Here is a 13,635-nt window from a genome sequence, read left to right as displayed (position 1 = left end):
CCTTCTCCTTGGAGCTTTAATTAGAGCAGAAAAACCCTTACCTCTATTTTGAGATTCAAAAGGTAAAATTCTCCCTCTGAAGAGAAGGAGGCTTTGTAAAATGTGGTTTTCATTCACAAACTCAGCTCCTTTGAGGATAAGAGATGAAAAGCATTGTTTATGTACTTATTTAGCGTACAAGTTGCAATTTGTGGAATTTTTCCACTAACCTGCCTAGAAGCATAATTGTAGCCTAGCAGAAAACTGGCATAAGCACTGAGCATGTATTTGTTCTGAAAATCTTCGTTAGTAGAACCTTGCTTTGAGGGTGGAATAGTCTGAGTAGTACTCCAGCTCAGAGCAAAATTTTAATTTTTCTCTTCTTCTCATAATAATTTTAATGGATTCTTTACTCTCACCTGAAAGTCTACCCCTGATAATTTGGTTCAATATATAGAGCTCTTTTGTCTACCTATGAGATTTCTATGCTTCAAATTGGTTGATAGCATACTAATGCATCATTCATGTCCAGAAATTATTTGTATTTTCTGTCTTCTGCTGTAATGACATGGGAAAATTGAAAATGAAAATCAAAAGACTAGAGTGTTACTCAAGATCATTGCTATGACGTCAGAACTACAGCTGTACTGAGTGTAATACTCCAACCCAAAATCCACTCTTTTTGAAGTAACTCTCTAAAAGAAGAAATATTAGACAAATACAAAAATATGTTATTTTTAGGTATCCTGTAGGGAGAAAGAATTGAGAGAAATCTCTTGTGTGCTTCATGGGAGTTTTGACAGTTAAATCTAATAATTTTGGGAGTACTTATGACATATAAAGTATCTTTGAAAGTCTTAGAAATTCACAACTCTAATTTCATTCTGAGAATGAAAATTCCCTGGAGTTGCACAGTGTATTTCATTAAGGGTGCATACTGAACAGATTAGTCCTCTTTAATCACCTCAGCTTTCTTTTTCATGAAGTGAGATTCACACAGTATGCAACAGCAGGAAAAGTTTGTAAATCTGTTTTCTATCAGGATCCCCATAGAACTTAGGTTGGAGACAACTGTCAAGTTTCCTGAACAGTTGTTCCCTTCTACTTGGGTACAAGCTGAGGAAACTTACGTGCCTAGTCTGAAGTTTTATCAGTCCGCATAAAGTGTCTGGCCTTACTTCCTGCACCTAAGTTCTGTGTTAGTAGTGTCAGGAGATCTGGATCTTAATGCAACATCCCAGAGACATCCAGATACTATGATAATAGCATGGGTCTGCTTCCCATCTCTTTTCAATTGGTCCCTCTCAGATGGGGTTATATCATGCTGCCTGCCACATTGATTTTCAAACTGTAAGGCATGGATCTTGATGTGCAGATCCTTCTTCACGGCTAGAATGTATTATGTCAAAAAAATTCACATCACATATGTGATAAATGACCTTTTCTTTGATGATGTTTCCAGAGTTACCCATAAATACCGGAAATTTTAGCTTTGTGTTAAAAGATGTGACACATAGAACAGCAGGTCCATGTCTCAGATCTCAATATTAATGACATGATTTTATCACCTGTTCAACATCTGTTTCAAGTTCTGCAATAATCTGTGCCTCATTTCTTATCTTTCCTCCCTGACAAACTATTAATAAAGCTTTTTCTTATGTTTCTGACCTCCCCTGCACTTTCAGCCTTCACAGACAACTTCAAAGAGACTAGAACAGATGCATGGGAGTTTCTTGCATTGTGAATTTCTGCAGGCTCAGCTATGGGGAACACCAAAATTTCTTAAAGCCATTGATGAGGCATTTGCAGGTACACATGGCATACTTCAGGAACAGTGGGAAAAAAGACAGTCTCAATTACCTCTCTCAGGGCAGCTGTAAGTGAGCTATAAATACAATGTCTGCTGAGCTGTGGGTCTGGCAAAACTATAAAGCTTCCATGGCTGTAGAAATAAACTCTTGCTTTACTCTAGGGCCTGCTTTGACTCCAGGTCCACTGCAGTCTGAAGCATCATGCCAGTTCCATTTTTCCAATACTAAATATACACTCTTACTTGCACTTGCTACTAATAGTACAAAGGCAATGATTTCACCAAAAATCTGCCTCAGCAGTTTCTATTTCTGCAAGTCCAAGAAGCGCAGCTATTGGGAGATGCTCCATTACTTACATCCTTAGGCATCCTTAACAGGCCCTGTGCATCACCAGCACAGTCCTTGGGAAATTACTGGTCTAGCTTAACATACTCAGGGACTATCTTCTGAAGTACCTGCATGTTCTTTGTATGCTTTGCTGTTTCTTAAGCCAAAAGAGCTTCCAAGAAAATCAGATCCATTGTATAGTGTTAGTAAATTAGTTAACTGGGCTCAGGCAGGAGACTCACCTCTTCCCTCTGTAGCATTAATTGTGTGAAGGTCAGAAAACATTACAGTACTGCTAATGAGTTCTGCTTTCAGCTGTCTTGAGGGATGTTGGAAGTTCTGTCCTTGCTGTCCATGTGCAGTCATTGAAGCAGGCAGGATGGCAGAGTCATGAGTTATTAATGGACAAGACTTTGTGCCCCTCTTCTTCAGATTACTTCTGTCATAGTCATCGACTCCTTTCCCATCAATATCAGTACCTTATACAACTGAGACAGCCTCTACATTATTTAAAGTTTTAAATTAAAGTAATGAAACTTTGAAGTGCACTTCTGGTTCATGGAGCATGATTACCACCAGCTCTCAAGGGCAAACAGCTCCAAGAGAACAGCCATTTTGTGGTACCAGCTGTCACTGCCTCCTGTCCTAGCCATATCACTGTGGGCACTGCTGGTGGTACCACTGTAGATGGGTCTAAAGTCAGTTGGTGTCTTCTGTGGTTCTCTTGTGGAGCTCAGGACATATACAACTGTTCAGGACATATACAACTAGATACTCAGGAAATATACAACTAGATGGACCAAATTTTGTTCACCTTTTACACTCCATTTCCCTATGAGCAGATATCACAATTGATTAAAAATGCAGTGTCATGTTAAAGGGCTTTTTTAATAGTTTGGAAGTTAAATCTTGTCCACCTACACATTTTGCCAGCAATAAGGAATTTTGAGGGAATTCAAGTACTTTCAATACTACAGTTTTCTGTATACACTCCATACATGTATCACCAGCAGCAGTGCAGGGGCTATATTTCTGCTGCATCCTTGAACTGAATCTGATTTCTGTAGTGAATCTTGTTAGTCTGTCCACCTGTCTATCTTGGCAGATAGATATGTCATCTTCCTTCCTTTCAAGTTCTTCTTATATTCCAACCAAGGAACATCATCTCTCCTGAAAAGTCATTAACTTCAGATTATATAACCTCTAAGAGCTTTCTAGAGAAAAAAATAAAATGTTCCTAGAAGTGAGGAATAGAAGGCAGCACTAATACCCTCTTTCTCCACATGTCTCCAATAAGCTCTGTAGGGAAAGATCATAATACAATGATTGTGCCAGCTGCCAAGAAGACAGCACAACAGTCCCTTAGCAAACTGATATCCAGGGTCAGAAATTCCCTCTGTTTTATAATTGCTTTAACCCTTTCATTGCTATAAACTGTTCATCTGCCATTTCACCCTGTCTGGCATTTAGAAAGGTTCATTACAATTACTTTTTCAACCTCATCCTAAATGAACCAAGACATCTCTCAGTATTTGGGCTGTTATAACTATTGCTATATTCCACATTTTAGTCTCTTTGTTGGGATTTTTTTTCAAATAATATTTTTTCAATGCCTCTCCAAAGTTAAGAGACCAATATTTGACATGTTAATCCAAGTCTCATTAGATCATGTAATTAAAAATTGAGAATTTTCTGACTTGAATTTTTTGGTGATATTTAAATAGCAAGAACAATTGCTTAAGCATTACCTGCATGCATCTATCTCTCTTTCCCACTCTCTCCCTAACACTGTGCCCCTGTCATGTGCTAGTTTTTCTCATTTCATTTGTAAGACATTTTTTTGTTGCACTGACACAACTTACTAGTGGGATAACAATCACTTGTTCTAAAGAAGAGCAATAATGAAATTTCTATCAAGTCGATTGAAAAGGTAATTGCTGCCATAGAAATCCTTTTCCTTTACAGTAAGTAACAATGACATTTGAATAGACGGGATAACTGCTGTTACAGAAGAATTGACAGAATAGGAATGGAAGACTTCTGGTAAAAACACTAAAGACAGTAGATCATGAAATATCTCATTTGAGAGACTGCAAATCACTTTCCATTTGCCATAGCTTTTTCATTACCTGATCTTCTCAGCCAACATCTGACTTGGAACTGTCCTCCTAATGAGACTTAGCTAAAGAGGTTATTCAGTTAGCTGGGGAAAGACTAGTTGCAAAAGATCTTTCCAAGCCCCGTGACACAGTAAACATGAAGAAAAAACAAAATTATGAGATGCATATCAAGGGAAAGATATTTGAGAATGATCTAGTGGCAACAGTAACCTGAGTCCTTTGTCTCAGATGAGCAGTGGACAGTACCTCATGCTGTCTGAAGTCCTGTGTGTGGGTGGTATTTCAGTAGACAGTTGTGAATTACTTCCTTGGTCCTGATAGTCTTGTTCAAACACAAGTAACGTGGTATTACATTTCCCAGAGAATTCCACCGAGCATCAGGAAAAAAAGGAAAAATATTCACCATTCAGCTTTTGGAAGAAGCAACAGAAATTGCTGTTAAACTAGTCTGGAAACTGAAATTTCAGGGAGAATATGAAGAAAATGACATTTCAGGAGATTATTGACAGTCAGGGCTTAACTACAACATCATGCAAATAAAAGGGCAAAATGGGAGAGAAAGGGCTCAGAGTCTGGAATTGGAAGAGGGAAAAATGATAGATGACTTAAAAATGTCTTCAGTAAAGCATAGGCTCTGAATTCACCACCGTGATTCCCTCACTGCACTTATTTTCCAAATTGTATGCAGGATTTTCCCTTCAAAAAGTGAGCATAGACCAAGGACAAAAGGAAATATTGGGCCAAGAACAAAAAGACAGAGGACAACTGGCTTTGGAAGCTTGCTATACACTGCTTGTGCAAGCAATAATCTTGCTCAACACTGGAGCTAGAATTTGGTGTTCACTCCTCAGATAAAAAGCATGTTGGTCTCCTGAAGGTAAAGGCCAAATACTGTTTTAGCATTGGTAGTGTTTCCCATTGCAAGTAGAAGATGGCAACTAATTCAGAACTTTCATTTGCATCTAAGATTGTTTTTATGGCCTGACCACTAACTAGCCTTGTGATGACCAGTGAATTAAATGAGAACTCTCAGAAGAGAGTGTCAGCACTCTTTTGGGTTTTTCTCCTCAGTACATTTAAAGAATAAATATTACCTTTTTGCAACAACACATGACATAGTTCACCCCAGCAATAAAGTAACATTACTTCTTTTATATAAGACATTGTGATCCCCTTAGAAGGACTCCCTATTGAAATTCTCTGTATGCATTTTAATAGTCGCCTATGGTTTTCTATTTTTTTATGTCTTATGCAACATTCTGTAAAAACTTTTTGCTCTCCTGGATGCTCACCATCATTTAATTTAATTTAATTTAATTACAGATAATTTATTTACATATAATTTCTATGGTGTAGTGACTGCATATTGCAGCCAGAAAAGCCAAAATGGACATGAAGAAATAAAGTGTGAACACCTGGGAGAAGTTGAGAATAATTTTGTGATTTATCTAGTGACCTCAGAAGTTCTTCAATTAGTCAGTAAGGCTGCTGGCAGTTTGGAGCAGTTTCAGAACTGTGTTTTGCCTTTGAATCAGCATTGTGGTCATAGCTGACAAGGTCTAAAAGCCATACAGTTCTATTCTTCAGGAACTTTTGTTGTTATATTTTTATTACAATTGGGGATTAGATAGGGAATTAGATATCAGAATCCATGGAGAATTGTGTGCAGTTGATATGCACCATACTTGAGTTGATTTTCGTCAGAATTGAATTAGCCTGTAAAACTAATAGAGAAATATACCATGTGGCTGTCAGTAGCATGAACTTGGAAGGACCTTGAGCCAGACTCTTCCTTCAGGCCCTGGGTCACTTAAGGAGAACAACTGTCAGTGCTAGAAGCTGGCTAAGTGGCATCAAGAAAACTCACATCTTGATCCTCAAGTGTGGCTGTGCTGCAAAAGGAGTTAAACAGCCTAGCCTTTTATGGATTATACATAATGATCAATGTGTTGTGCAGATAAAGTGATGATCCTGTCAGCTTCCACCAGTCTTTGGAAGTCTGAGAACAGCTAAGTACTGCAAGAGATGGACTTAAAGATGGCACTGAAGTTTGTAGAGCAGCAATAAAAAATACCAAGGGGTCTAGGTATGATTATTTCTGTTGAACAGAGTCAACCACTACACCAAATTTATGATTAAATCTCTCATGATGTACTGAAAAAAAGCATCTGGAAGCATAAATCTGTGTGTACAGTTGCATGTATTCCAATCTGTAGAATGGTATGAGAAATTCTAAGGATGTAGGTGTTATCCCGTAGGGAACTATGAAGATGATATCTAGCAAGTCAGAAGACCCCTGTGATTGTTTCCAGTACTTCACAGAACTCGTTTTACTCCCAGATCTCACAGGACCGCAGCACTGGTCTCACAAGAGCAGAGTGAACAACTCTGGAATTACAGTGCTGTGCCTCAAACCAAAGCCATTTGGCCATTTGTGCATAGGCATCTTTACAGGTCTCTAAAGTGGACATATTTTATGTTCAGTGGCTACTCCTGAAAAATTCTGGAACACCATGTTTCATATTTAAACTTAGTTTTGTTTAAATGAGACTATTCCCTTAGATAGCTTTATCCAGTAGTATTTCAGGGAAGTAGTTTTAAACATGTACAATTTTAAAAAATTCCTGCAGTGCAGCATTTCACTTTAGGAGGGTTTTGAGGTCCTTAGAGAAGAAAGAGTAGAAGGGAGAGACTTCATTTCACTGATTTTTTAGGTTGTATTCTTTTGCAAGTATATGTCATACAAAATAGAGAAAATTGAGCAAAAAAAGAGAAGAGTACTAAGAGCTTCAAGCTGGAGACTGTAACATAGAAATCGTGGGAGGTGAATTGCAGACTAGACAATTGATTCCAAAATTTTACTTCAGTAATTAAAACCTTAACTCTGTTCTGCTAAAATCACATGTCAGAGAGGTAGATAAACAGATTTTAACATCAGTTTAGTGTCTTTGGTGATGATCTCACTCTTAAGCCTTTTTGTATCATAGCCACAGAATTGCATTTTGTGCTTCAGTGGCTACAGCTGAGTTAGGAAATATTTTATAGGAAAACTTAAGGGACTAATCAGAAATAACTGCAGTTTTGTAATGCCATGGGACAGAGGAGAATCTATTGTGCCTGTTGAAACTCTATACAGTAAATTATATTACCAGTTTATCTGTTCAAACATGTTTAAATTTTGGGGATAGATTGAGGGAAGAAAGAACAAATACATTAGTTGGAAAAGTTTAGTTGTAATCCAAAGTAGATAACCAAACCTAATTACACTGCTTTTGTGATCTAATTTTGAATGACACTGCAGACTTTCCTTTTGAAGCAGCATGTGTGCCATCTTAGTTTGAGTAATTAGTGTTCTTCTGAACTGAAATTGGTGTTGTGTAGTAGTTTAATACTACTAACTTTGTAGTTAGTAGTGTTTTAGTGCTTTCTTCAATACATCTTCTATTAACTCTTTCAGTTCCAAAGTAACTGAAAGACATGGTGAAACTAAAGCCATCATGTAACTACAAAGGGAATCTTAATTTCAGTTTTCTTGAGAAAAAGGCTAGTAGCTATCAATTATGTTATCAGTTGCTCAGTCATGACAGTAGGACATATCTGGATAGAAGTCTATTATTCTATATCATATTTTCTTATGCGTAACAAGCTAACATGAAAAAAAAGGAGCTTAATAGTATACATCACCCAGTGTAAACCTGTGTCTGTAGCACTTGCAGTGAATGCTATTTCAGTCTCTAAATGGAAACATCATTCTGAATGCAGGTTTCAGAGTACAGCAGCTTTCAAAAAATGCAAGTCCCACACCTATCATCCCCAGATCATTGTTGTACTTATTCAGCCATGTCTGTCAATAATTTGTGTGGTTTTGTGGTTACCAGCAAAGCAGCATCAACATGACAATGGAAGGACAGGCTGGATCCTAGCACAGCTTGCTCACTAACAGAATCATTACTCAGTTTAAAAAGGCAGGGGCAAAGTTTACCCTTTATTATACCTCTGTAACTCTACTGAGCATAATAATTTGCAAAGGGCTTTCATTTGGAGACAGAAGAATTCCTGTCACAGGAATCTCCTTTCATATTTACTGTAGGATCTTTATAACTGACTACTCCAGGGAAATAACCTTGCATGATTATTCGGCTCTTAACTAAGTCAACAAGACTGTCAGAGAAAAAAAAAAAAAAGGAAGGCATAAGTTTTAGAATAAAATTCCATTATTTCCAAGTTTTTTGAACTTTTCATTAAAAGATACGGAATGGTGGCAATACCTGCTTGCTCTCTTTTAAAACAAAATGTGAATTCTTCCAAGTTAATTTATCAAGTGCAGAAGTTTCAACGTTGAACAGCCTTTGAAAATAGGCTTGTCCACAGAAAGCATTATTTGTTATTATTGGTGTGAATTGACACAATCAGGTAACCAAGGGAACCACCAAGTGACAGCTGAAACACAAAGAGTAGATTTATTTCATTACCTCACAAAGAGTAGATTTATTTCATTACCTCACCAACAATGCTGGTTGGCCGAGGCACATGGAGACAGAGCTCCCTTAGGCTTGGCTCATCCTAGCGGCCAGTGTGGGGGAAGTGCTTGCAGCCTGCCTCGCTGTAACAGAAGGCTTCCTGCATCTCTGTGAGAGTGTGTTATCTCTCCACAGGAATTCCACTTCTCAAAAGAGGCGTAGGCTGAACAACACTAGGCATAATAAATGGAGTTTTCCCACATTGACATTTTTAGCATTCCCAGCTGCAAGGTCACTTTGGTCTAAACTATTCCCTCCCGCTCCCCATATTTTCCAGTTTTAACCATTTCCTCCCAAAACTATCCATTCTCAGGAGTTCTTGCTGCCATGATTTCCACAGCCAAGCCCACAGCAATGGAAAAGTCCTCCTTTCTACCTTTTTTTCCCCCCAGTTCCCAAGGTGAGAAATGGAAATCAAGGCTCAGATTCTGTGTTCATTCTGTTATTTGTGCCTCAAACAATATCCTTACTGCTGACAGTTTTGTGTAATAGCTGTGGCATTGTTTTTCTCTGCATTAATCTGTATTCCTTTGCCATATGAATAGTTCATTCATTATTTGCTTCACAAGTGAGAGAATCTTTGCACTATGATTTCTGTATATATGTGTAGTTCTTCTCTACTCAATCTTATGGTACACTATGCCATGCAAGACCCCAAGATAATCAGATTATGAAATAAAAAAACCTTCATTCTTCCCTCTGAGTATTGTTTGCATTTTGAATAACAATTAACAGAACTAGTAAGACATTATATGAGTACTCTAGGCACAAGTTGTCAGTGCTGTTAGTATAACTTCTGAATGAGACATCAACACATGGTTAAACTGTGCTTGCTAAGATCCTTTTTGAGCTCAAAGATCAGTAAGTTACATGTATGTCAGATCTCTTGATTTTTCTTCCTTCACTTTTGAAACTATTTTTCCCTACAAAATCACACTTCTCTGAGGCTAAATATCCTTCTCGTGGTTTACTTTTTGTATACAAAGGAATCCAGCCAGTCTTTGATAAACTGACTCAATAAACCAGTATTAATGGATCACAAATATATAATAAAGAGAGAGCAGTGAATTATTAACTAATGTTGTTATAAACAGACAAGTTTTGGAGTCAAAATGCTCACTTTGCCCTGGTTACTGATTTTACACATACAAGTTTTATAAATCTTTTAAACAACTAATAAATACTTCACAAGACGTTTCATCTAGTATTGTTGCCAGGAGCTAAGTTGACCTGAGTGTAATACCTGTCTCAGCACTTTCCCTACCTTCATTAGTAAATCTGCCATCAGTTCTTGACAATGACATATGCAGGTGGAAAAGTGTGGACCACCCAAACTTCAGAAAAAGCTTTAGTCAAAAATCTAAAAACAGTAATCCCTGTTAATGAAGACAAACTGACCAGAAATGGTCCTTACTTGTCTGATAAGCCTTTGAGCCACCTGGGATAACAGGCCTGAGCAACTCTCTTCACATGGCTTTTAGCTTTAAAGCCAAAATGTTGCAGATCTGGAAAAAGGGAAGCTATGAGTTAACAGAATAAGGAAATAAATTGTGACATGTTCTTGTAAACCAAAGAAATCTAATTAATCACAAACATCAGGGAATCAAGAAAGCTCAATTGTCTTTGTTCTAGAAAAAAGGTGGGGGGAAAGGGTAAACAGATTTTTGAAAAGAAGCAGAAGCAAATATGTTGGTCAGCTACAGATATTTTTCAGAAGGGCAAATGTCAATTAAGTATTTAGAAACATCTTGAATAAGGAAAGATTTTCTGCATAGAAGTAAGAGACAATAATTACTTCTCTCTACAAAAATGACAACATTCTTATAAGACTGTTTTTTATTGTTTTGTTTCTGTGGCTGTTTTTTGCAGGTGTTGCTGCTTTGGATTCCAACATTTCTGGGAAGATTGGTTTGCGAGCAGTTGTATATTATTTCTGCACAACAGTCATTGCTGTAATATTAGGTACTCTGTGATTCTGTAACTTTTTTAATCATCAACATTGCCTAATTACAAATGTACTGCACTGTGACATTACTAATTTCTCAAGACAGGATGTAGAGATAAGATGGGGAATCATACCAGACAACCTGACATTACCTGTAGTCAGATACAGAGAGGAGCTGTCCTGCTGTCCATGGTTGGGCTGTGTTCATATCCAGTGTGAAGCCACAGGCAATTTCACCATATATTTCAGCTCAGGGACGATTAGGAGCTGTCTGCTGAGATAAAAAATGACCAGCTGTGAGAAATCTGAATGAATGTCAAAGACCAACCCTAAAGACAAAGTGAATTTCCTCAATTGCAAAACTGATAGCCTGTTCCTGATTCTCATATTGGAAAATATGTAGTGTGTCACACCTGAAGGAATGACAGAAAATACTGGTTCCTTTGTCATCTTGTTTCTTTTCTTAAAGGCTTTTTCCCCCTCTGTGACTGCCAGGCTCCAATCCTAGATCTCCAAAATTCTCATCTCCTGTTACAGGAAGTTCCTGACAAGCAACATTGACATGTTTTGTATTTGCTTAAAGTAACATCCTCAGCCTGCCTTCTTAAATAAGAAACAAAATAAAACAATCTATCTCATATGTCTTGGTAATTTCTGTGAATACATAAGGAATGTTATATAAAGACTAATATTAGTATGTATCTAACTTTGAAATTGTTCCAACTTTGGGTGAGGTGTTAAACCAGACAATCTCCCAAGGTCCTTGCTATTCTGTTGTTCCATGGTATTATGACATTACTTGTTTCATAATGCAGAGCTATGCAAATACAGTAATGCTTTTATTCATTAGAAAGACTTGTTCCTGCCTGGTTGAAGGGTCATCCAAACAGCTCTTTCTCCCTTCTTTCTCCCTTCACTGAAATTTAGTAGTTTCATTTGCTTTGGCTTTCTCTGGACTTGTATAAGGGGAAAAAAAAGAGAAAAAATATTTTGAGAATTTGGAGAATAACAATAGCAAAAATTCTTAAAATGGAGCCACTAAAGTAAATGAAAACTTTGTCATTGATTTCAGTATTTAAAAGGTCAAATCTAATATTTCTTAATCTACTTTTTTTTTTATTTCTTTCTTTTTCTGAGGCCTTCTCTTACATAACTATATTGCTACCTAACTTTAATGAAACACCCTGTGACTCCGGGGTGCACACTTGTATTCATTTCTGAAAGCTAGTAACAAGAAGACTACATAAAGGACAAGGGAAAAAGCAATTAAATATATTCACTCTGCAAAAGTTGCAGCACACTCATCTGAAGCCAGCTAAAGTTATTTACCCTCTTGGTGAGCAGTAGTGATGTAGTACGATACATACAAAAACAAAGCTAAAGTGATGAAGTCTAGGGGCAAACCTGCAAGTAGCTCCTGTACTAGGGGAACCCACACATTTAAGGACACCACCTGCAGACTTTCCTGCACATACTATCAGAGGCACCCAGGGAAAGTGTTTGTTGAGTTCACAAAGAGTTTGCATACACAGGATATACTGAGGAAGAATGCACCAATGCCTCTGCTTGCACAGTGAGCTCTGCTTCTCCTTCTGCAGGGATTATCCTTGTGGTGACCATTAAACCTGGAGTGACTCAAAGAGCAAGTGAGATTGACAGAATGGGCAGTACCCCAGAAGTCAATACTGTTGACGCCTTGCTGGATCTGATCAGGTGAGATTTTAATTTTTAGTTTCCGTATCCCCTTTGCAGAAGTTCAAACCAACACAAATTAAGTTGTGATATGTAATACAATAAAATGCTTTCTGATACTGTTTGGATGAATAAGGGTAGTATTTCAACAAATTAGACATTTTAAAATTTACTCAAAGCAGTTTGTTTAGAAGTTCTCTTTACAGCATAGACTTCAGCTAATAAACCAGTGATGAAAAATCCGTCCTTCACAGAAACTGACATGCAAGATTTATCTATTATGAGGAAAAGATCCATAAAGGATTGGTGGATTACTGGTGGATTACTGATTGGCAGCTCCTGTGTCATCCAGCACAGACAACCAGCTGAAATTGCAGAGCTGTGGTTCCCCTCTGCAAGGCAGCATGCAGAGTAACAGATGCAGTATGTCAAGATTTCCAGGGGTTCCACAGTCAAGAAGTTTGCTGCATCACCAGTATCTAAGGCAACTGTATAATGTGTCTTTCCCCATTAGCATCATGGACAATGATATTTTAAAGTGGTTAGAAGAAGGAAACCCCTAGAAAAGTCTGCAGAAGACAGGTGCAGGTTTTCAGAGCTACTGTGTATAAGGGGTTTGAAGAAAAATAACTCCAATAAAGGCTGCATTTCCAATAGAGGCTAGAGGCTAGGTGGTACCTTCAAAAATATTTCTGTTGATTTTTTTTCTTCTGGTATATTTAGTCTCTATTCTGGGTCACCATTCCTGCCCACCACTTTGCCTTTGTAGAATTTTTACATAATCTGTCACGTAAGAATCAACTGCCACGTATCTAGTAGTTTGGGGATATGCTATAGGTTATAGCTCAACTTCTTGCAAAGAAGTTGAAGACTGTAAATTAGCAGTTAAAATATCTGAAATTCTCTTTTAAAGGAATTAGAATTGCCTATATATTTATATTAAAAAATATGGATAGAAATAACAGATTTAGGATTCAAACAAGACAGTCTTGTAAAGATGAAGGAAAAACCCACACTTAAACAAACTGATTTTGCTTTTGAATAGATTTTGCTTTTAAAACTTGAAAACCAAAGGCAGGAGTTTGTGAAAGATCTTTAGGGGAGATTTTAAAACTTCTACTTCAGTATATAAATGTATTATATATATAAAATGCATTTTCTGCACTGGATTGGATATTTACCAAATACCTAATTAATTAAGAATTAACCTAATTCTTTTTGCAACTGTTTGAATCTGAAAT

General features: G+C 37.3%; 1 protein-coding gene across 1 annotated transcript in view; it reads left to right on the top strand.

Annotated features, from left to right (window-relative positions):
* The window catches only part of SLC1A1 (solute carrier family 1 member 1), a 50,773-nt gene that overhangs the window by 19,488 nt on the left and 17,650 nt on the right, over positions 1–13,635 (top strand). Inside the window, exons 3-4 of the mRNA XM_054652773.2 lie at positions 10,627–10,719; positions 12,301–12,415. Coding sequence (XP_054508748.2) covers positions 10,627–10,719; positions 12,301–12,415 — 208 coding nt within the window. The remainder of the gene's footprint in view (positions 1–10,626; positions 10,720–12,300; positions 12,416–13,635) is intronic.

Source organism: Agelaius phoeniceus, chromosome Z (genome assembly GCF_051311805.1).
Source record: "Agelaius phoeniceus isolate bAgePho1 chromosome Z, bAgePho1.hap1, whole genome shotgun sequence".
NCBI classification, from domain to species: Eukaryota; Metazoa; Chordata; class Aves; order Passeriformes; family Icteridae; genus Agelaius; species Agelaius phoeniceus.
Note: the sequence above shows the minus strand (reverse complement) of the source record. Positions and strands in the feature narration are given on the sequence as shown.